The sequence below is a fragment of the Alexandromys fortis genome, unplaced genomic scaffold (genome assembly GCF_014885135.2).
Source record: "Alexandromys fortis isolate MF-2015 unplaced genomic scaffold, M_Fortis_MF-2015_v1.1 scaffold_208, whole genome shotgun sequence".
In the NCBI taxonomy this organism is placed as follows: domain Eukaryota; kingdom Metazoa; phylum Chordata; class Mammalia; order Rodentia; family Cricetidae; genus Alexandromys; species Alexandromys fortis.
The window spans coordinates 1,902,290-1,922,985 of record NW_026068082.1 but is presented as its reverse complement, the minus strand read 5'-3'; the positions used below and the strand labels follow the sequence as shown (position 1 = coordinate 1,922,985).

General features: G+C 50.6%; 1 protein-coding gene across 2 annotated transcripts in view; it reads right to left on the bottom strand.

Moving 5' to 3' along the window:
* The window catches only part of Tspan11 (tetraspanin 11), a 66,827-nt gene that overhangs the window by 7,684 nt on the left and 38,447 nt on the right, over positions 1-20,696 (bottom strand). Inside the window, exons 4-8 of one of the 2 annotated variants that reach the window (XM_050122029.1) lie at positions 5,613-5,687; positions 4,742-4,846; positions 2,369-2,527; positions 1,974-2,060; positions 1,542-1,818 (exon numbers count right to left, since the gene is read on the bottom strand). In XM_050122029.1, coding sequence (XP_049977986.1) covers positions 1,744-1,818; positions 1,974-2,060; positions 2,369-2,527; positions 4,742-4,846; positions 5,613-5,687 — 501 coding nt within the window. In that variant the 3' untranslated portion in view covers positions 1,542-1,743. Of the gene's footprint in view, positions 1-1,541; positions 1,819-1,973; positions 2,061-2,368; positions 2,528-4,741; positions 4,847-5,612; positions 5,688-20,696 lie in introns of those variants that run through there. The other variant, XM_050122030.1, reaches the window with a different exon arrangement.

The following is a 20,696-nucleotide window of genomic DNA, read 5'->3' as shown; positions in this document are numbered from 1 at the left end:
CCTGCATCTGCTTGGCAACAAGGCCCACCATTTGGATGCATGACTGACCACCACGGGAGTCAGCGGCGGTTTCATTTTATGGACCACTGAGCCTCAGAGATGAAATAACTCATCCTAGGTCATGCAGTCCTGCTCATCAGCAGAACCAAGAAGGTCCTCCTCTGAGAAGCTGGAGAGTTTCTTCCCAGCACGTGAGGCGGCAGCTGGCTCTCCAGTCCCCATGGGAGAGGGGTGACACGTGGTCCGGAGACAGCCCTAAGCAGCAAGTCTCCTCAAGCCAGGTGGCATTAACATCCCATGCATTTCTTTCCCACAGGCTCTGTGGGGAAACACACTTGGGAAAGCCAAGGGCCAAAGCCGGGAGCTGCGGCTGCAGGTTTAGGTGGGAGACCTGTGTGTAGTGTTTTTGGGTCTCAGTTCTCTGATCCAGGAAGTGTGGAGCATGCTCTGTCCACCTGTCTTGGTCTGGAGTGAGGATGCATTAGGACGAAGGCTCTGAGACTGCAGAAAATCAGATAAAGCCAGCTCACACCTATCTACAGAGGCAAGTGTACACCAGGCACCCTGTGTGGGCCATGTTCTCTTCTCTGCATCCCTGGTTCTTATGTAGGCAACATGAGAATGAGGAAATAAGCCTCATTTTGCAGATGAAGTTGAAAGACTAGGAAGGTAAGCAGTGACTCAAGACCACAGTGAGCCAGAGCCAGACTGGGACCCTGTGTCTGTTGGTTCAGCCGCTTCCTTTCTTGGGATGCCACTTTATAGCACTCGGGTGGGAGGTGTAGGGCAGAAGAGTAGGATGCCCAGGTCCTTCTAGAAGGGCAGCCCCCACACAGCTCCCACCATTGGAAGGAAGCAGGAGTATACATACACGAGGGAGGAAGTGCTTTCTGTGCCTGCTCAGCCTGAGGATTCTCTCCCGGCACCTCTCCTAAGGCCCCTTCTTGTACAATATTATTTTAGGACGTGTTACATTTGTTTATGTTCTGGAATATGTGTTTAATGATACATTAAATGCGTTGCATTCTTCTATGTTGCCTTTGTTTAACTCTGTGAAGCTGTATTACTTTGCCTGTCTAAAACACCTGATTGGTCTAATAAAGAGCTGAATGGCCAATAGCAAGTCAGGAGAAAGGATAGGCAGGGCTGGCAGGCAGAGAGATTAAATAGGAGAAATCTGGGAAAAGTGATCTAGGAGCGAGAGGAGGAGGAGAATGTCAGGGGCCAGCCACCCAGCTGAACAGCAAGCCATGGAGTAAGCAATAAAGAAAGATATGCAGAAATAGAGAAAAGTAAAAGCCCAGAGGCAAAAGATAGATGGGATAATTTAAATTAAGAAAGGCTGGCTAGCGATACACCAAGCTAAGGCTGGACATTTGTAAGAATATTCCTTTGTGTGATTTATTTGGGAACTGGGTGGAGGGCCCCCCCAAAAGAGCCAAAAGAGTAAAAAACAACCAACAGCAGTCCCTTGATTGGAGCAAAGGAGGGGACTGTTGCTCATTTCTTGGATGGAGGTTAGAGGAGGGGATGTAGGGATGTAGGGAGAGGCATTGAGGGTAAAGTGTAGCTTTGCCTGTCCTCAGGGAGATAGGCGTATCTTCCTGGAAGTAACATGTATACACATGGAATGACGTCAGGTTCATGCATGCATATGTGCACAGGCAACTTAAGCACACACGTGCACACACCCTGTATCATGTCTGCACAGACACATGCAGCCAGTCATAGACGTTCACAAACTCAGCAGGCTGTGCTGAGCACACAGGGCACATGCTTCATACCTGATCCCACACTCAGGTTAAGTTGTTCAGGATTCTGGGGAATGAGACCGACAGTGTGGTTCATCCTTGGTGGCCAAGGGAAAGGGAGGGGACAAGGGTAGGGCAGGCCATGAGCAAGTCGTCAGCTACTTCCCCCAAGACAGGGGTCTGAGACCTCAGCTGAAGCGAGACATCCCCTGCTCCACTTACCTGAAGACAGGCCACCCCAATGCCCACTGCGCCCATGAGCAGCAGGTGGTCAGCCAGGAACTGCTCCAGCTTCGCCATGCAGCCTCCCTGCAAGGTGGAGGTGGGTTACTCAGGCCTTAGCCCAGCAACAGGCAGGGGGAGAGGGGGAGATGAATGACTGTCATCCTGCGTGCTGCTGAGACTGGGGGATGCCAGCCTTGGAATTTCTCCCGGCTGTTTTGAGAACCATGGTGTTTGAGACTTCCATGTTAGTTCTTAGTCCTCTGTCAGAACTCGGAGTGCCCCCAGGCTCTGTGATCTCAGGCCAAAGCTTGGATTTTTACTTTCCCACACCTGCCTACTGAGCTGGACTTCTGGGGGTCCTCCCCTGACTCCTGGATGATCTCTGCACTTACCTCCACCTTGTAGATGTTGGAGGGGTGGGCCCGCTGGCCGCAGTGCGCCACCACGGTTTTGCAGCAGCTGTCGGGTACCCGGCGCCCCTGGGCATTCTGGGACAAGATGTATGTACTGTGCTGCCAGTCGGCTGAGCTGTTGCTGCCACAGCATTTGAACTGAGAGGAGGAGATGAAGCTGGGGTGAGGGGGTCTGTGTGGTGCTCCCGACCCCGTGGTCCAGGACCGGTATTCAGGTTCTCTTCTGGGATTTCCCTGTCCCCTTGGAGAAGGATAGGGTCTGTCTGGGACCTTTCTCTGCAGGACACCTGTTAGCTCCCTCGAGCCAAGTATTCTAGGGGGTAGGGATTATCTGTGAGATTGAAGGGTAGACAGATGTGGGGCTTTCACTGTTGTGAAGTTCGGTGCCATTAGGGTGTACAGCTAGGGTCCAGATTGGGGGGGGATCCCAAGGGTGATGTTCCCTGGTCATTTAGGAGGTAGGACTTGGGGACAGGGATCTAACTTGCCAATGGTTTCAGGATCCCCATTTGGGTGTTGAAGTTCAGAACTCCGAGACTAGCGGGGCGTGGAGGGTGTCCCAGAGGCTAGGTCAGCACTAACCACAGAGACTCATGTGAATGCCAAGTACAGCCCAGCAGGCCTGCACTTTACGACCTTCAGAGTGAGTCAAAGAACAGACACTGGCCACGCCTCCCCTCTGTAAGTCATGGCACTGAGATCCTACGACCGTGCCCAGGAGCATGGCACAGCTGCACTGAGCCTGTCTCTTGGGTACAGGTGCAGGGACATTCGGTTCAAACGTTAGTCACCTCCATGCCAGGAGCGAGGCTGAGGACCTGGCTCTTAGCTTGCCATTGACTGTCCTTGAGAGGGGCACAGTGGAGGCAGGGGAAGCAGTTTGTCTGGGGTGAGCAAACACCTGTAGAGTGTGCACAGGGAGCCCGCACGTCACTGTGCACGCTAAACAGGCTCACAACATGAGAGAGCACCCGTAGGGCACGCTCAACATAACAACCAGACTGGAGCGCACACATGACATGACAGCCGAGGCAGAACACGTGCACAGTGTGACAGCTAGAGCACAGAGCGCATGACCACGACATGATGTCACGCCCAGAGCACACAGATAATAGAAGAGCATGACAAGAACATGGGCACAGCCAAGGACAGCACACACAGAGCAGCCACTGGGGAGGTTGTACGTTCTCTCTCTCTCTCTCTCTCTCTCTCTCTCTCTCTCTCTCTGTGTGTGTGTGTGTGTGTGTGTGTGTGTGTGCTGGTGCCCCGAGCACTTATAAAATGGGGAAAATAACCTCTGCGGTGGGGGTGTGTAAGGATGGACAGAGCAGGTCCTTGGACAGCACTCAGCATTTGCACAGAGCCAGCAGTGTGTCATGGAGTGTCATTGTGTGTCATGGTGTGAGGAGTGGTCCATGTACACACGTGTCATTTACACACATGTGGCCCAGATGTGGCCCTAGCTCGGATCCACCACTGTCTCAGGCTCAGTGTTGAGCTGGGTCACTAACTGCCCCAGCTTGGGAGAGGCCTGTGTTACACATGTTGACGCCATGGTCAGTGGCAGGCTTTACTTTTGCCTTTGTTTGCCTCCCTCCCACTTAGGCAAACCACGCCCACATCCAACCCTACCTCCCCTACTTTCTAATCTGAGGTGCCTGGGAAAACTGCCTGGTGTCACCTATTGTCCGCAGTTCCGTGAGTGAGACCCCCAGCCAAGGCAACTGCCCTACCCTTTGTCTCACACGGCTCCTTACATGTGGACTCAGTAGGTACATGCTGCTTGCACAGGTGACCAACAGTGTGGGTGGCCCTGTCCCAGCTACTGGGTTAAGCACATGAGGGCATGACTGCATATTTCGTTGTGTACCTATGTATATACACATGACCCTAGCCATTTTCTCTGGGATCCACTGCATCTTGCAAACAACACTTTTTCTTGTCCCTCATGGGCTGTTCAATGGCTCACAATCAGAAAATTCTTTCCTGCTCCGGGCCATGGTGGCCTGGCAAAGAACACTGGAGCCTTGGGTCCATCTCTCTGAGGAAGAATAAAATTAGTTCATAGACAGGAGATGAGGGTAACTGTCTGCCCCAGTAGATCTAAACTGGAAGGCAGCAGGGATGGGGTTTGGACAGAATGGAAGGGGGGTACAGGGGAAGCCAGGGCTCATTGAGTACTTTCCAGGGTGTCACATCTAGAGGCAATCACCATCACTGCACCCCTCCACTACACAGCTTAGTTAGGGATGTGCGACAGGAGATCAGAGAGGGTGAGTCAGTTGTCCCGGGTCAGACAGACTGGGAGAGACAGAGGCAAGGTGTAAACCTGCATCTCTCTGTGAGGCTTACATCCTGCTGCAGCCGGTCCACCGAGGCTGTGATCTCTGCGGCTCTTGGCTGCCCGTAGCGTTCAGTCAGGGTGCTGTTCAGGTGCTGCTTCAGCTCCTCACTCAGCTGAGGAGGGGACAAGAAGAGTGTCAGCAGACACCCCCCCCCCCACACACACACCTTCCTCTAGGATTCAGATGTCTCCGAATTCTCGCCAGCTGTCGTCAGGACACTGTAATGACTCAGACAGTGTTGTGAGCGGACGTGAAGGCAAGGTGTGAAGGGCAGAGCTGACAGGGGCTGAAGAGGTCACTACCGCTCATGCCGAGTCCCATGGGAGCTGCCTTCAACTTGCTGTGGATTTGAACTTTGATTACAAGATGAGGTTTGCTATATGGGCACTTGTGACCCTGGGCAATTGTGTGCACGTTGGCTTCAAAGGACCTGCTTTGGGACTCACTGTATTCCAGCCCAATGCTACCCTGTTCTTGCCTTCAAATCCCAAACCTGAAGCTGTAAGCATGGGAAGAGGGAGACTGATTCTGACTCTCACCCGTTGAGGCAGGCAGGGCCTACTCCAATCTTTACAATCTGTCAGTCTGCATTTGACCCTTTCTGATCCCTTCTCAATGGCTGTCTTAGCAAGTGGGTTCTTTGTTTAGGATCCCTGGAAGGAGAAGAATGAACTAGCCTCCCTGAGAGACTCTGGACCAGGCTCCCCCATGGAACCCAGCAGTACCAACAGAGGCAGAGAGATCTACCGAATCTGGGACAGGAAACGGGACTACCTATCTAGACCTCTGCCTCAGATGCTAGGGCAGCACGAACCCCAGCATCTTGCTGCGACTCCCTCAGGCACCAACAGAAAACCGCAACAGGACCTTGTACTTACCCTCTGGTAGTACACATGTGCCAGGACCCCTGCCACCAGCTCCACGAGGAAGATGGCCAGCAACAGGCAGAAATACTAGGAGCAAGAAGAGGAATGGTCACCCTAAGAACCAGGGCTCCCCTGTAACAAAAGCCTCTGCAAAGACGTAGCAGGTGACGGTGATACCTGCAAGGACTCCTATCGCCCCAATCCTACTCTTCTTTTTTTAAACCCACATTCTGGACATGACAACCCCCACTGGCTACCACTCACCCCTCTGCTCTGGTCTACAGACAGCCCAAGAATCCAACTATCATCCAGGCTTGAGTGGACATCGGCTGGATATGATACTACTGGCTTGTGGTGGGGGGAGGCGGGGGGCAATATGAAGTTATTAAAGCATGGTGTTGTCGGTGTTTCTGTGGGGTAGCCCCAGAGGCTCCCGATGTGGTGGGGAGGCAGAAGAGGCTTTGGGGAGGTGGTGGCACCTGCGGCACCGCTCTGACAGGGATACAGAGGCACCTGTCAGTCACAGAAGGGGAGAAGCATGCTACAGGCAGCAGAAGAGCATTTGATTTTGGACAACAGCAAACACCCTGGTGGCTGGAAAGGAGAGATAGACTGGTGTTGTAAGGAGGCCGCTTGTTTGTTTCTCAGTCGCCCAGACTCCCCAAATAATAACACAGAAACTATATTATTTAAATCACTGCTTGGCCTATTAGCTCTAGCTTCTTATTTGCTAACTCTTTTTTTAAAAAAATATTTATTTATTTATTATGTATACAATATTCTTTCTGCGTGTATGCCTGCAGGCCAGAAGAGGACACCAGACCTCATTACAGATGGTTGTGAGTCACCATGTGGTTGCTGGGAATTGAACTCAGGACCTTTGGAAGAGCAGGCAGTGCTCTTAACCGCTGAGCCATCTCTCCAGCCCCTTATTTGCTAACTCTTACAAATTAATTTAACCCATCTCCATTAATCTGTGTATCACTGCAAGGTCGTGGCCTACCAGCAACGTTTCAGCATGTCTGTCTCCGGCAACGGCTCCATGGCTTCTCTCTGACTCTGCCCTTCTTTCTCCCAGCATTCAGTTTAGTTTTCCCCACCTAGCTCTGTTCTACCCTATCAAGCCAAGCCAGTTTCTTTATTAACCAATTGTATTCACAGCATACAGAGGGAAATCCCACATCAGACTGGGCCCAGGAGCTAAGGCCCTGGAGAAGGCAAAGTCCCTGGATGGTGATTTGAGTCATCTCTTCCAGCCTTGATACCTACTTCCCATCCTTCATAGCTTTTCCCAGGGCTTTTGGGTGCCTGCCTCTCCCAGATTCCACAGTGCCAGCCCTGAGCTTCAAAGCATACAGATGTGCACTTCCATCCTGGCTCCCGCCTGGCTGCGCACTGTCAGCAGCACTCCGGAGCCTTGTGGGAGCCCATAGGTCAGGCCCATGTGGTCTGGAAGAGGGGTGGGGACATAGAGGGGAAACAGACCACAGGCACCAAAGGGACAAGGAACAGAGGAGAGGATAGAGAGAAGAGAGTAAAGGGAGAGAGAGAGAGAGAGAGAGAGAGAGAGAGAGAGAGAGAGAGAGAGAGAGAGAGAGAGAGTGGGGGGGGAGGAGGGGGGGGGGGAGGAGGAGGAGGAGAAAGAAGAAGAGGAGGAGGAGAACCATGAAGAAGAACATTTCACTGGGCAGTGGTGGTGCACACTTTAATCCCAGCACTCTGGAGGCAGAGGCAGGAGAATTTCTGTGAGTTTGAGGCCAGCCTGGGCTACAAAGCAAGTTCCAGAACAGGTTTCAAAGCTACACAGAGAAACCCTGTCTGGAAAAACCAAAGAAGAAGGGGAGGAGGGGGAGGAGAAAAGGAAGAAGGAGGAGGAGAGGAGAGAAGAGGAGGAAGAAGAGGGAGACAGAGATGAAGATGAAGAAGAGGAAGAAGAAGAAGAGGAAGAGGAAGAGGAGGAGGAGGAAGAGAAGTAGTAGTAGTAGTAGTAGTAGTAGAAGAAGAAGAAGAAGAAGAAGAAGAAGAAGAAGAAGAAGAAGAAGAAGAAGAAGAAGAAGAAGAATAGCATTCCCCTTTTCCCTAGAGCTTACATCTGGCCACAGGGTTTGGGGAGGCCACTTACGGGTGCCATCTGAGATGCCAGATTCATGAGGTAGGGAAAGGCATGCGGACAGGAGGAGACAGCTGTCGTGGGTCCTTAGGAGGGCAACACAGAGCCTGTAGACTTTGCCTGACCTTAAATCTGGACCCCTACATGAAGGAGATTACATGGATAGGGTTTGGGAAACACAAGGGGAGTGGGATTTCTTTTAATTCCTAGGGGAAAAGCCTGGACAAAGCTGCCCTTTAAATTAACACACAGCTCTCAGTAATATCATTGCATCCCATTCTTTCAGCACTGTGACTGGCCATCATCAGTGACCAGGACAAGTTGCTAGTCTCTATAGGTGGGGGTTTAGCCTGCCTGTCACCTGTGGAGCCCAAGGCAGAGAGGATAAGAGATGTTCCAAGTCACCCTTCCTTTTTCCTCCTGTGTTGTCATAGAAAAGGCCAGACAGCCTGCACATCCAAGCTCTGTCTGTTCCTTCCTCAAGGTCAGATGCATCCTATCACTCCATGGCTGAGGATGTGGGGAAGACAGAGTAGGATACTGTGAGGGATACAGGCTAGGGGTGCACACTCGGTGATCCTATTTGCTGTGACTTTGTCTGGAGTTCTGTCTATCTGTCTCTCTGTCTAAAAGGGGTTTCCAGGCTTTTGGTGTCAGGCTCAGAATCAGGAGTATGGGAAGGGGTACAGCCTCTCCAGGGCACGTTCCTCAGCCCCAGGACTTTTTAACCTATTTGGGCAGACAATACTGAATGGGATCCAGAGTAAGCTGAAGTGTGTGTCTAAGAGGTCTGTGATGGCCACCTCTGTTCCCAGGAATAGGTCTGAAGACATGGAAAACGCTGGTGGCAGGCAGGCTGGATGGGCACCACTGCCAACTAGGAAAACATACAAAGACCGAGGTGGCATGCTTCAATAAGAGCTGTGCAGAATGGACACTGTGTTCCTTGTATGTAGGACACAAGCTTTGGGGCTGTCTGTGGCAGCCCTGACCTTAGGGTTGGGGGTTTTCATTTCCTTGCCAGTGGCAATGGTGGCATCACCTTCCTTGATTGGTTGGAGAAGACTGGATGGCAAGCTCTCTGACCTGCTTCCTCCCAGAGCACAGCCAAGGGTAGACTTGAGGTAAGCAGCACTTGTCAGACAGTGCCAGTGATCAACAGCCCAGACCAGCAGAGGACAAGCCTGGAACTGCCTAGTCCATCAGACAGTGTAGATGCACTGCAACCCACTCTGAGGACTGTCCCACCACTTCACAGTGCTCAGGGCCCCAGTGCTCCTCTCTAATATGTCTGTCCTTTTGGTTGAAGTTGTCCTGCACTCTTCACTACTCATGTAGTATGCTGAGGGCAGCCTTTGTCCTGCTACACAGGACCTAGAGGCAGGGACTACTGGTCTACCCAGGCCTCCTGAATGCATATCAGCATGCCCTCCAAGACATTAAGAAAGAGATGATGGGGTGCCTCTCCCTGAACAGTAGAACTGTCTCAATCACTTCTGCTATAGATAGCAGTCCTGTCTCACCAGAGTAACTGTGAGCTTCTGGGGATAGGAACCACATCCTGGAGTTCCCTGGCTCTTCCATGGTGCCTGGTGGGGTTGGGTATAAGCTTGGGAAACAACTCTGGGCTACAGGAGAAGCGAGAGACAACAGAAACTGGCAGCAGGGTCAGCCCCATGCTGGCAAAAACATTGATTCTTCTATCTGGGAGGAGACACAGCTGCTATCTCAGTTCAGGTTACTCAATGGTTCAATCTGGAAAGGTTTTGCCTCCAGGGACCAGCTGGCAAACCCCAGAGACATTATTCTGTTATTACAGCCAGGATAGAAGGAACTATGGGCTTCCAGAAAGCAGAAAAAGGATACAGCTGAGCATCTTTGAGATATGGGGCAGTTCCCACTACACAAAACTACCCATCAGCCATGTCAGTGATTCAGAGGCTGGGAAAGCCAGAGACACACTCCCCTTCGGTCTCTCAGGCCAATGCTGAGACTTGATTTGCATATGTGTCCCTAGGCACTCTGGGATGCACAGAAGAGGACCAGAGAAAGTTATTCACTGGCCAAGAAGCCAGGGGTGGGACTCAGAAGCACAAGTATGAGAGGGACTTGACCCCGCCTGTCTGGAAGGTCACATCTGCACATGAAACTACTCGGCCTGACCTAAGCGAGGGTCAGGAGGCTGGAGGGATGCCCTAGTATTATGTAAGCTGAAGCGTTCTCTCATGGTGCAAAGATGCTACAAGATTCCTAGACTTCAGCCCAAGGTTACATAAGCAGGAAACAACTGCTAGAGAGAAGGGATGCTGGGGTGGGACTGACCACAAGTTGTCCAGCACGGGGACATCTGTGCCTCATCTGTGCTGGGTGGGCTTTTCAGCCAGAAAGCTCCCTTTCTGTCACCCACGCTCCTGTAAGGAACACCAACATTGGCTCACCAAGCTGGACTTGAGTGGAATAATTTCTTCAGTCTGTTGTTGGTGCCTTATGCAGGGTGACCAGGTATGCCCACTTCCCAGGAAAGGGTATGGGAAAATCTGCTCTCTGAAGCACTGGGTCCCTCTGCTTGCTCTTGGTGACCTGGGGAGAGGTGTACTGCCATAGGGATGGCAAAGGAATGGCCTCTGCCAGAGTTCTGGGGATCTGAATGAAAAACTCTGATCCTCATGCTCACGCAGCAAGGCCTGTATTTCCTGGAGCGATGTCCCCAGTCCCCTTTATAGTTCATTAGTGGAACAGTTTTAACTAGAAGCAAAGTTGGACACTTTCTGAAATGATAGATCTGCGAGGAATCTGGGATTGCACAGTATTCCCTGAAACAAACCAGTATATTTTATAATGAGAGGCCCTGCAGGAAGCATGCAGAAATATGTCTCCCTGGGACATTAGCTTGATTAATTAGAAACAGTCTTCAGCTGGACTCACCCGGCACTGGGACAATTTCTAGGTCAGAGTCTCAGGGACAAATGACACAGGGCCGCAGTTCAGCACCTATTTTTGCCATCTTTGTGGTCAGTTCTAAGAACTTCATAAAATTGGCATTTCAGATTTTCTCTGTTGCACGGACCCTGCCACAAAGAAGGAAGCTTGCCAAAGCACTCCCCTCTTGTCCCCGTTACCCAACACCATTCTGCTTTTGAGAGTAAAACAAAGACAGTTTGTAAGACTTATCATCAGGTCACTATGCGACCATCAACGTGCTGGTCCAGGAGGGCTGGGACAGGTGGAGATGCCAGGCTATCCTCAGAGCAGTCTGGAAGAAAGAGCAGAATCAAGATATGCCCAAAGTTAAGAGGTAGTAGGAAGCAGCCCACAGAAGATCCCGGCAGCTGAGCGTGGAGAGATTACAGCAGCCGAGGGAGGGAGATTCAGGGACTTCAGACCAAGCCAAACCGGAAAAGTCAGAGCCAGCTGTTTAAGCAGCAAGCGACCTTGGGGCAAATTATTTTCTGACAATTACCCACCAGCTGGAGGCGCTTGGCTATTTGCAGAAGAGAGAGGATATGGACTTGGGAGCATCAAGTCATTCCTCTAGCGAGATGTCACTGTTGGAAGGTCTAAGGTGATCCCTCTAGCCCTCCTGGCACCAGTCCAGTACTCACAGACTGGGCCAACAGGCCACAGCCTTGCCTTGCTGGATGCCGGGCCTCAGCCATCCCACCTAGAGCTGTGAGGTTGTACCAGTCGGAAGCTAGCATGCACAGCCGGTCTGCTGGAGGGACCGGGCACAGACATCACCAGAGCTGGCATAAAGACAGCTGCCTGACAGCTTGTGGGGAGACTGAGACCCAACAGGGAGGGGCTGATAGACTCTGGGGATGGAGGAGGTGTTCCAGAGGCACAGGAAGGAAGTGTGACAGAGGTCATCCAGAGGGCAAGGCTGACTGCTGGGGCCAGAGAGGATTGACCACCTTACATGTGCTGGGGGCATCATGGAAGCAAAACACAGTTCCTGTGAGAGGAGCCAATGACAGAGGTCTACCAGGTTTCATGTGGGGACTTCCCAGGGTTTCATCTGAATGGGCTGAGAGACAACAGGCTCTAGAATGGGCACAGGACCTACAGCTGGCTGTGGAGAGAGCAGCAGGCTCCCCATGGGGACCGCATAGCCCAGGAAACCCAGAGATTGCTATTGCTAATAAACTAATACATAAAACCTGACTAACTACTAACATTATAAGCCCCTGGAGTGGTTTGGGCTTTCCCATTTTCTTACAGGCTAACAGGGAGGTGGTTAGCATGTGTCTGTCACCTGTGCACAGGGAGAACACGATGTGGGTAGGGCAAAGATAGTGGCAGGGGTCCAGCATGGGGCCACAGCATGGCCTCCAGTGGTGAAAATTCTAGGTCAAGACTAATGATGGAAAAATGAACTAAGGAAGAGGAATTTCAAGCAAGAACAAGAGAGAGAAGATCTTAGGCTCCAGGGGACAGATAGCCCGTGGGTTAGGAAAGGTCTAAGGCCTTGGAGGGCAAAGTGTCTAAGAAAAGCTTGAACCCCTTTCATCATAGGGGCCTGTGTTCCTCACTAGACTTCAAACCAAGAGCAGGGTCAGATTCCCTTTTCTTGACCCCTCATGGTGTCCAGAAGAGCAGGAGCGCCAGGAGCAACTGTGCTGTAAGCACCTGTTGAGTTTGCGGGCTCAGCCTCAAGTCTTCCATGTATTTTGAATCATTGGCTGCAGAAGTTTGGAGGTGAGGGATGATGGAGGAAGTTAAGTGACTGTAAAGCCTCTTCCATAAAAACCCTGCTTCTACAGAACATGCTGCTAGAGGTGGCAGTGAGCGGGTACAGAGAAAGGTGATCCTGGTTTGGGAGGTGATGACACAGAAGGTGGCCTGGCTTCAGACTCCAGGCCTTTGTGATAAAACGCTGTGTGACTGCGGTGAAGTCCCCACGCTTTGGTGCTGTGGAATATTTAACTATGGAAAGATGTGTTACATTTGTTTGTACTGTGGAATATTACTTTAACTGTGTAAAGGCATGTTACATTTGCTTCTGCTGCCTTTGTTAATGATGGAAAGACATGTTACATTTGTTTCCCCTGTGTTTGTTAACAATGTAAAGACATGTTACATTTATTTCCACTGCATTTGTTAATGATGGAAAGACATATTACATTTGTTTCCGCTGGGTTTGTTTAATTATGTAAAGATGCATTGCATTTGTTTCACCTTGTTTGCCTAAGGCACCTGATAGGTTTAATAAAAAGCTAAATGGCCAATAACGAGGCAGGAGAGGGACAGGCAGGGCTGGCAGGCAGAGAGAATAAATAGGAGGAGAAATCTAGTCTTGAGAGAGAAGAGAGAAGAATGAGAGGAAGTAGAACAGGGAGATGCCCAGGGTCAGTCAGGCAGCCCCCAGCCAGCAGACACAGCATAGCATATACAGAAAGAAAGAAGAAAAGTTTTGAGGCAAAACATAGATGAAGAGAAACAGGTTAAGTTATAAGAGCTAGCGAGAAATGAGCCTAAACTAGGCTAAGCATTCATTGGTGAGAGTGGGGTGTTGAGGTCTCCCACTATTAGTGTGTGGGGTTTAATGTATGATTTAAACTTTAGTAGTGTTTCTTTTACATATGAGGGTGCCCTTGTATGAACTGAGATGGCCAGCTGAGATTGCCTCTTGATGGATTCTTCCTGTGACAAATATGAAATGTCCTTCTTTGTCTATTTTGATTGATTTTAGTTTGAAGTCTATTTTGTTAGATATTAGGATAGCTACACCCGCTTGTTTCTTAGGTCCATTTGATTGGAAACTTTTTTCCCAACCCTTTACTCTGAAGTGCTGTCTGTCTTTGAGGTTGAGGTGTGTTTCTTGTATGCAGCAAAAGGATGAATTCTGTTTTCATATCCAATCTGTTAGCCTGTGTCTATTTATAGGTGAGTTGAGTCCATTTATATTAAGGGATATTAATGACCAATGATTGCTAGTTCCTGTTATTTTAGTTTTCATTGTTGGTGATATTATTATGTGTTTCCCCACCCTTTGGGATTTGCTGCTGTGAGATCATCTATTGTCTGTGTTTTTGTGGATGTAGCTGACTTCCTGGGATTGGCGTTTTCCTTCTAGTACTTTGTGTAGGCCTGGGTTTATGGCTAGGTATTGGTTGAATACGGTTCTGTCATGGAATATCTTGTTTTGTCCATCTATGGTGATTGAAAGTTTTGCTGGGTATAGTAATCTGGGCTGGCATTCATGGTCTTTTAATGTTTGCATAATGCTTGACCAGGACCTTGGGCTTTCATTGTTTCCATTGAGAAGTCAGGTGCAATTCTGATAGGTGTGCCTTTATATGTTACTTGGCCTTTTTCCTTAGCAGCTCTTAATAGTCTTCCTTTATTCTGTATGCTTAACTAGCAAGAAGTCTCCATGTCATGATTTAAGAGCTGGTTAGTGGCCCAAAAGAAAAAGCCTGGTACACGTTGGTTCTTCTGCATGAGATGCGAGCTGAGATGGGAGGGATGTATTTGTGCGGCATGCTCTTCTGGCCAGGGAGGGTTGGACAGGGCCTCCTTCCCCCCCTGTGCATCCTGAAATTGTGCACAACGTCTCACAGCAGCTCCAGCTAGCTCCTCTCTGTTGGTGAGCAGGTCTTGTGTTCTTGCTTTGGGACCAGGCTGTCTTTGGGATGTCACATTCTCTACCCTGGTGGGTCAAGTGTATAAGCTTGTTGCAAGTAGAGGAGCTGAGGCTGCTGGCTGCAGATGGAAAGCTATGCATTTTAATCAGCTTCATGAGTTATTATATGATGGTTCAGCCCCCAGACCTCTAATTTCTAGGGTACACATTTCAACTGATGGAATATCCTTTAAAGGTCAATGCTTAAGGCACTGACCACTGACAGTTATCATGAAGGCTTTCCCGCAGTCAAGTCCAGGACTCAGAATGAAGGGGACAAGTCAAATATCTGCTACCACCTCTCCTGGTCCCAAGGTAGAAGGAGCTTCAGCCCCAAGGCCTGTTGCCATGTTTCTGACCCCAAAAGGAAGGCAATCTTTCTCTCTTGTGTAGCTATTTCCTCCAAATTGAGGGCTTCCCTCCAAAGGGGCAAGCTGACTCATTAGAGCTGGGAAGCTCAGGGAACTTACAGGGATCAGAAGACTCGAAAAGATTCGCAAGGTCGTTCCCCAAGGTTATAAAAATAATATTTGTGAGGAAGAGGTGGCTCCTCAGTGGAATAGCTGGAGAGTTACAGGGAGTCCCGACACACAGTTGTTTCAAGTTGCCATCCATACTGGGACAGATGCTTCACTGAAGCAGCTCCCTGAGGGAGGGTCACCTGTGTTTCTGTAAGTTATGGGGGGCCCAGGAACATAGCTGTTTTGAGCTAACATCCATAGTGGGATGGGTCCTTCAGTAAAGGTCACCTGTATTCCTGTAAGTAACTGGGGTTACTGTAACAGTAAGTTTCTGGGGTGTAAGCACTGTTTCCACAAGGTAGACTGGGGTGGATTTATTTCTTTAGTGTGTCGTTGGTGCCCATTTGGAGTGAAGAGATGCTTGTCTCTCTAGGAAAAGTAACACCTGACTGTGCCGGCTTCCCAGGGTGGGTGTGGGTGTGTGAAAACTCAGTAGCTTGGATAGAGACAAGTCGGGGGAAGGGGTGCGGTTCTGTAAATGACCCCTTCTCGCCACTGGCTGCCTCTTCCCTGATGATCTTCCCTGGGCTGCTTTCTGCAGCCTGGCTCACGGGCTCAGTAATGAGGAGCGGGCACCCAAAGAGGGAGTTCTCTTTCAGGTTTGCCCAGCATGAGGCTGTGTGTAGGGTGTGCACTGCTGGTGCCCATGTAACAGTGGCACATGGAGAAATGGGTAGGTAGGAGAGAGAGCTTCTTGCAGAGCCTGGCCAAAGACCTAGGGGAGGCGGCAGGAACCTGGCTACAAGATCTAGACACATCCAAGGGCTTTCTCACATTATCAGAAGTAATGGCAGAAGTAAGCAACACTCCCGGCTTGATGCACACTTGGCTGGGAAGGAAACCTGAAAGTGTCTAATACCCATCAAGAGACTATGTGGGTCAGTAGGGGACAGAGGTGTCACAAAAGCGCTCCACTAGGCGGTCTCACGGGCCAGAGGGAAGCCATGGCTTGACACCCGACTCTTCTCTCCTCTGTTGTCACCTCCTTCTCCTTCCTCCCTCCTTTCCTGGCTCACATGACCACATGTCCAACCACCCACCCACCTTTAAGACCAAGTTCGTTCTTTCTTTCTTTCTTTCTTTCTTTCTTTCTTTCTTTCTTTCTTTCTTTCTTTCTTTCTTCCAGATTTATTTATGCAGCGTTCCGCCTGCATGTATGCCTGCAGGCCAGAAGAGGGCACAAGATCTTACTACAGATGATTCTGAGCCACCATTTGGTTGCTGGGCATTGAACTCAGGACCTCTGGAAGAGCAGTCAGTGCTCTTTACTGCTAAGCCATCTCTCGAGCCCCCATAAGACCAAATTTTCCAGGCTCCCCAAGTACAGTCTGACTGTCTCTTGGTCTAGATGGCCCTTCCAGCAGGGGGCCAGAGTCCGAAGATGGTTGTGCAGGAGAAATGTAGAAACTGCAAAGCCAGTGCCTTCCACTTGCAGGTACTTCTTATGTTCCTTTGAGCTTCAGGGCAGTCAACAGCTTTGTCAATTTGGGATGAGAGGCTGGGGCCCAACAGCTGTTAGACATGTCGGTTTGATGTGTCTGCTTCATCAGAGATCAGCATCATACCCATCAAACACCTCTTGTTTCCATGAGCATCCAAAACTGTACTAGTGATTTCCCTGGCTCAGTGTCACTATTCACTGGGAACAGGCAATGTATGTGTGTGTGTGTGTGTGTGTGTGTGTGTGTGTGTTCACATGTGTACATGAGCATGTGCTGTATACAAACACAGCTGCTGAGACTCACGTCTCCACCAGCAGGCTCACAAGCAACATGGTCCGGAATCTTCTTTCTTGTGTTTCTGCCCTGCCTATTAATGCAGCGAGGACTAAAGTGGACTGAGGATAGGTAGAGCACCCAGAGTTACCCACTCTCTGGCTCTCTGTCTTTTCAATAATTGAACTATAAGTAGTTTAACCAAGAAGTTAATGTTAGCGCTTCCTTGAACTAACACAGCAGTTTTAAAGCCCAGCTCTGGCCTAAAGAGATGGGTAGGTTGCCTTAGAAGTATTCTCTTTTTCTGGAGATGACTGCCTTGCCTTTATTCTTCCCCGCCACCCCATGTTAACTTCCTTGTGAAACCTTGAATCAGATGAAGGTGGTAGAGGAAGCCCCAAAGGAGAAACACAGTGAGTCCATTCCTCACAAAGAGAAAAGATGAAAGACAGGCATTGGAATGACGGGCATCCAAGTTGGATCACAGTAGGGGTGGGAGTGGCCTTGAGCATCCCCAGGAAATGCCTTGAGAGGGGGCTGCCTACTTCTACCAAGGCTTGCTATTCCTCCCTCATGTACTGTTCGTCCTGGCAAATCTGCCACCCCTAAAAGTCACTATCCTAAGAAGGAGTCACTGCTTGAGGACAAGAATAGCTTATCCTTTCGGACGCCGAGGCAGCGATGGGCTTTGTATGAGAACTCTGCAGAGGGAAAAGGGATGGATTTTAAATTATTCACACCAGGGCTTCTATTTTAGCGAAGACTACAGGAGAGAGACAGATAATTCAGGCCATCTGAGCCGAGAGCTGATGACCAGGGCCCATGCCACCCAGATCAAAGGAGGGGCCTATTTTTAGCGTCTGGAATGTGGGCCCCGCAAAGTTTTCTATCTTCAGCCAAACGGAGATCGTGATGGACGGCTCAGACTAAACTGGGCCTTTGTCAGGAGCTCTTTTATTTTTAGGGAGGGGGTGGATGGAAAAAAGTAAGTTCTAGAACCCAGTTTCTGAAAACCACGGACCCAGAGTCACAACGTTTCCTTCTGGGCTTCTGAGGCTTTGTTAGCCAGCAGGACAAAGTCTAGAATTCAGGACAGATAGATCTAAGCTGGGGCTCAAAAGCAGCTTTTACGCAGCTTGCCCACCTTGCTGTGTAACCTCCAACCAGGAGGAGCCACCCAGCTTCTCCTGGTCACCGTAGTAACCCCATTGTGTGGTGGTAATGAGGAAGCCATGTTATGTAAAGATCATAAAACCATGACTCTAAGCAACACATCATAGCAAAACTCCTTTGAGAAGGGACCCAAATTAGCAGCTATTCTTAGGGCTGCTACTCGCAGTGTGTGCACAACCTGGGTGAGCACACAGCCTCCATAGAAGCTACAATAGCAGGGCATTTGGAGGGTACCGGGACCCAGCCCCCACAGCCTGGCTGTGTCCTCCCTTGTGACTCCCTGGGTTGTCTTGCTGGGCTCTGTATTCAGCCACAGAGCGGTCCCTGTGCTACTCTGCTTGGTGGCATTTTAGTCTTTGATCTGATCCCCAAGGGTCTAGTTCCCAACAGAGATGGAGAGCATTTCCCTGATCAGCACAAACGCCACAAAGAGCAGACCTCACAAGGACTGCACAGACACCCAGAATCCAGACAGCTGGGCTTGGTAAGAAAGACCTCAGATTGAAATGGGATTAGTTTTCAATGAAGGAAACCCTCACAGTGGCCTGTTGGAATGAGCCCTCCCCCTCTTAAGCCCCAGCACACTTTCCTATCAGCTCCTTCCTAGAGACATTATTCTCCCTGTCTCTCTTAGCTAGAGACACTTGCCTGGGCCAAGGAAGTGTGGTGAAGTCTGGTAGGACCTTATCTACTGCCTAGACAGGCTGTCTTCTCCACCTATGTGCCTCCTCGCCGGGCCCAAGTTCATGTCCTTTTCATGACTCAGGACGGCTGTTGTCTTTCCAAATGAAAAAGCAAAAAACGAGGGAGATTTCTGGGGTCTTTCCCTGGAAGTTTGGTCCCTGATTCACTCCAACATGGAGCTACTGGCCATGTGGCCAGTGCTGTAAGGGTGCCACAGAGAGCGTGCCGTCTGGTGAGAAAGGGTGGCTCTGTAATGTGCGGGTACGCGATACCTGAAGGGGGCCCTTACATCCCACCTCAGGTGGAGCTCTGAGCAAGTTTCCGAATGTGTTGATAAAGGAGGTTCAGAATGTGTGTGTGTGTGTGTGTGTGTAAGAGAGAGTATGTGTGTGTGCATGCACGTGTGTACACTTGTGCAAGCGCACACACCTGCTCACACACATGCAGTCATAGGTGGACAGGCAGCCTGCCCCATTTTCTGGAGATTTCGCGCTTCTGTTTAGCTTTCTGGGCAGATTCTAGACCTTACTGTGGAACCATCAGGCTTAGGGGAAGTAAAGGGGGGTCCTGAGTGCTGGGTTCACAGTCATCCTTCCCCATCTCTAGGCCTAGCTCCTCATCAGTGAGGAAGAATGAATCTTGCCTCTCTGGGCATAGGAGGTGTGCAGTGTCAGAGTACAGGAAGTGGGCCATTTGCCCCTAGCTATAGCTGTGCGTTGTATTTTCTCACTCCCCTCCCCCCAATGTGAGCATCCCAGTAACTAGTGACCAGGTAGATCAGAGAGATAAGACTAGGCCTACCATAAATTTCCCTTCCCAACTTCCCCTAACTCTGACTTGCTGACATTCAAAATCAACCCTCGACATCCCTCTGGCCTCTCTTTGTGTGTTCCACCCCTCCCTGACAGGTCGATTGCTTCCGGCCTCCTACCTGCTTGGCTGAGCCTGTTCCCTTCATGCTTCTCCCAGTGACCCCTCTCTAGGCAGATCACCTCACCTGTACCTGCTCCCCAGCTCCTGTCAAGTGCACATCACGAGTCTGAGCAGCTCCGTGGGCATGTGAGGCCTGAGCGAGTTAGCATGCGCTAGTGCTGGGAACAGTGCAGATGGCAGTGCCTTCGCGGGGTTGGTGGTGGAGTGTGAGGAGCAGCAGGCGGTGTGCTCAGTGAACAGTGGCCATCTGTGTCGTCAGCAAGCTGCGCCTAGTCAGCAGAGACTGTTTCCCAAGGCTGCTGGGGACACCTCACCCCCGAGATGGATGGCTGAGTCAGAAGCTGGGTCCTCAAGGGACAGTGTCTGCATTCTTTCTCATTCTGTCAAGAGGGTGTCCTGGTCTCCCCACTAGAAGGTTCCTCCTCTGTTTCTTGTTCCCTTAGATGCCCTATAAAGCAGAATCCACAGTAGGAAGGAAGGAGGCACGGGGCTCAGCAGGATGCTCTCCTGGGACAGGTTCCAGAGGTCAGGACAATAGCTTGCCTAGACCCTTAGACCTCTCAGAGTCCAGCAGGACATAGACCCACAAACTGGTAAAGGAGAGAGTTCTTTCTCTGGGCCTGATAGCCCATCCCATCAGCCCTTAATAGTAAGACACAGCTATTTATGTGGCATCTGCATGGCATTTGCTATTATAAGTAGCTAACGAGGACTTCTAAAGAGATGAAGTGTGGATACAGACTACACGTGAATACTGCGTCTTTCTGTATAAGGCCCTTGAGCATCCCCCAGCTCTGGGTATGTGTGTGGAGGGCAGGGTGTGGGGGCATTTCCCAGAACCTATCCCTATGAGCTTCAAGAGATGACCATGTTCTTGCCACGCTGCCTGAGGGACAGCCAGGCAGGCTGTGGCTGCCTCCCAGCACCTCTGCCCACTGCTGGAGAGAGGCTCAGAGTGTCCACCCTGAAGGTTGGTCCCTCATGGAACTTTACCCTACATCTCACCTTGTACCCTGCCAGCACCCCGGTTCCAGAGTAAAATGAAGAGATCCCACAAAACGGGAGCACCATCCAGCTGGGCCTGCACGGAGCAGCTTTCATATCCAGGCCAAAAACTAGGTCGCCGTTTTGAGAGCTGCTGCAGGGGCCAGGCCTCAGGCTCACCACAGCAACCCCTGCCTCCCACTCCGGAGGATGAGTGCAAGACAGAGCAGCATGGTCTTCGGAGGATATTGGGGGGAGGGGGCGGGGTGGAAACAGGGAGCCCAAGAGCCCTGCAGAGCTACTTCCCTTTGCCTGATTTCTCTTTGAAATTTGGAGCTATTTTGCAGCTTAGGT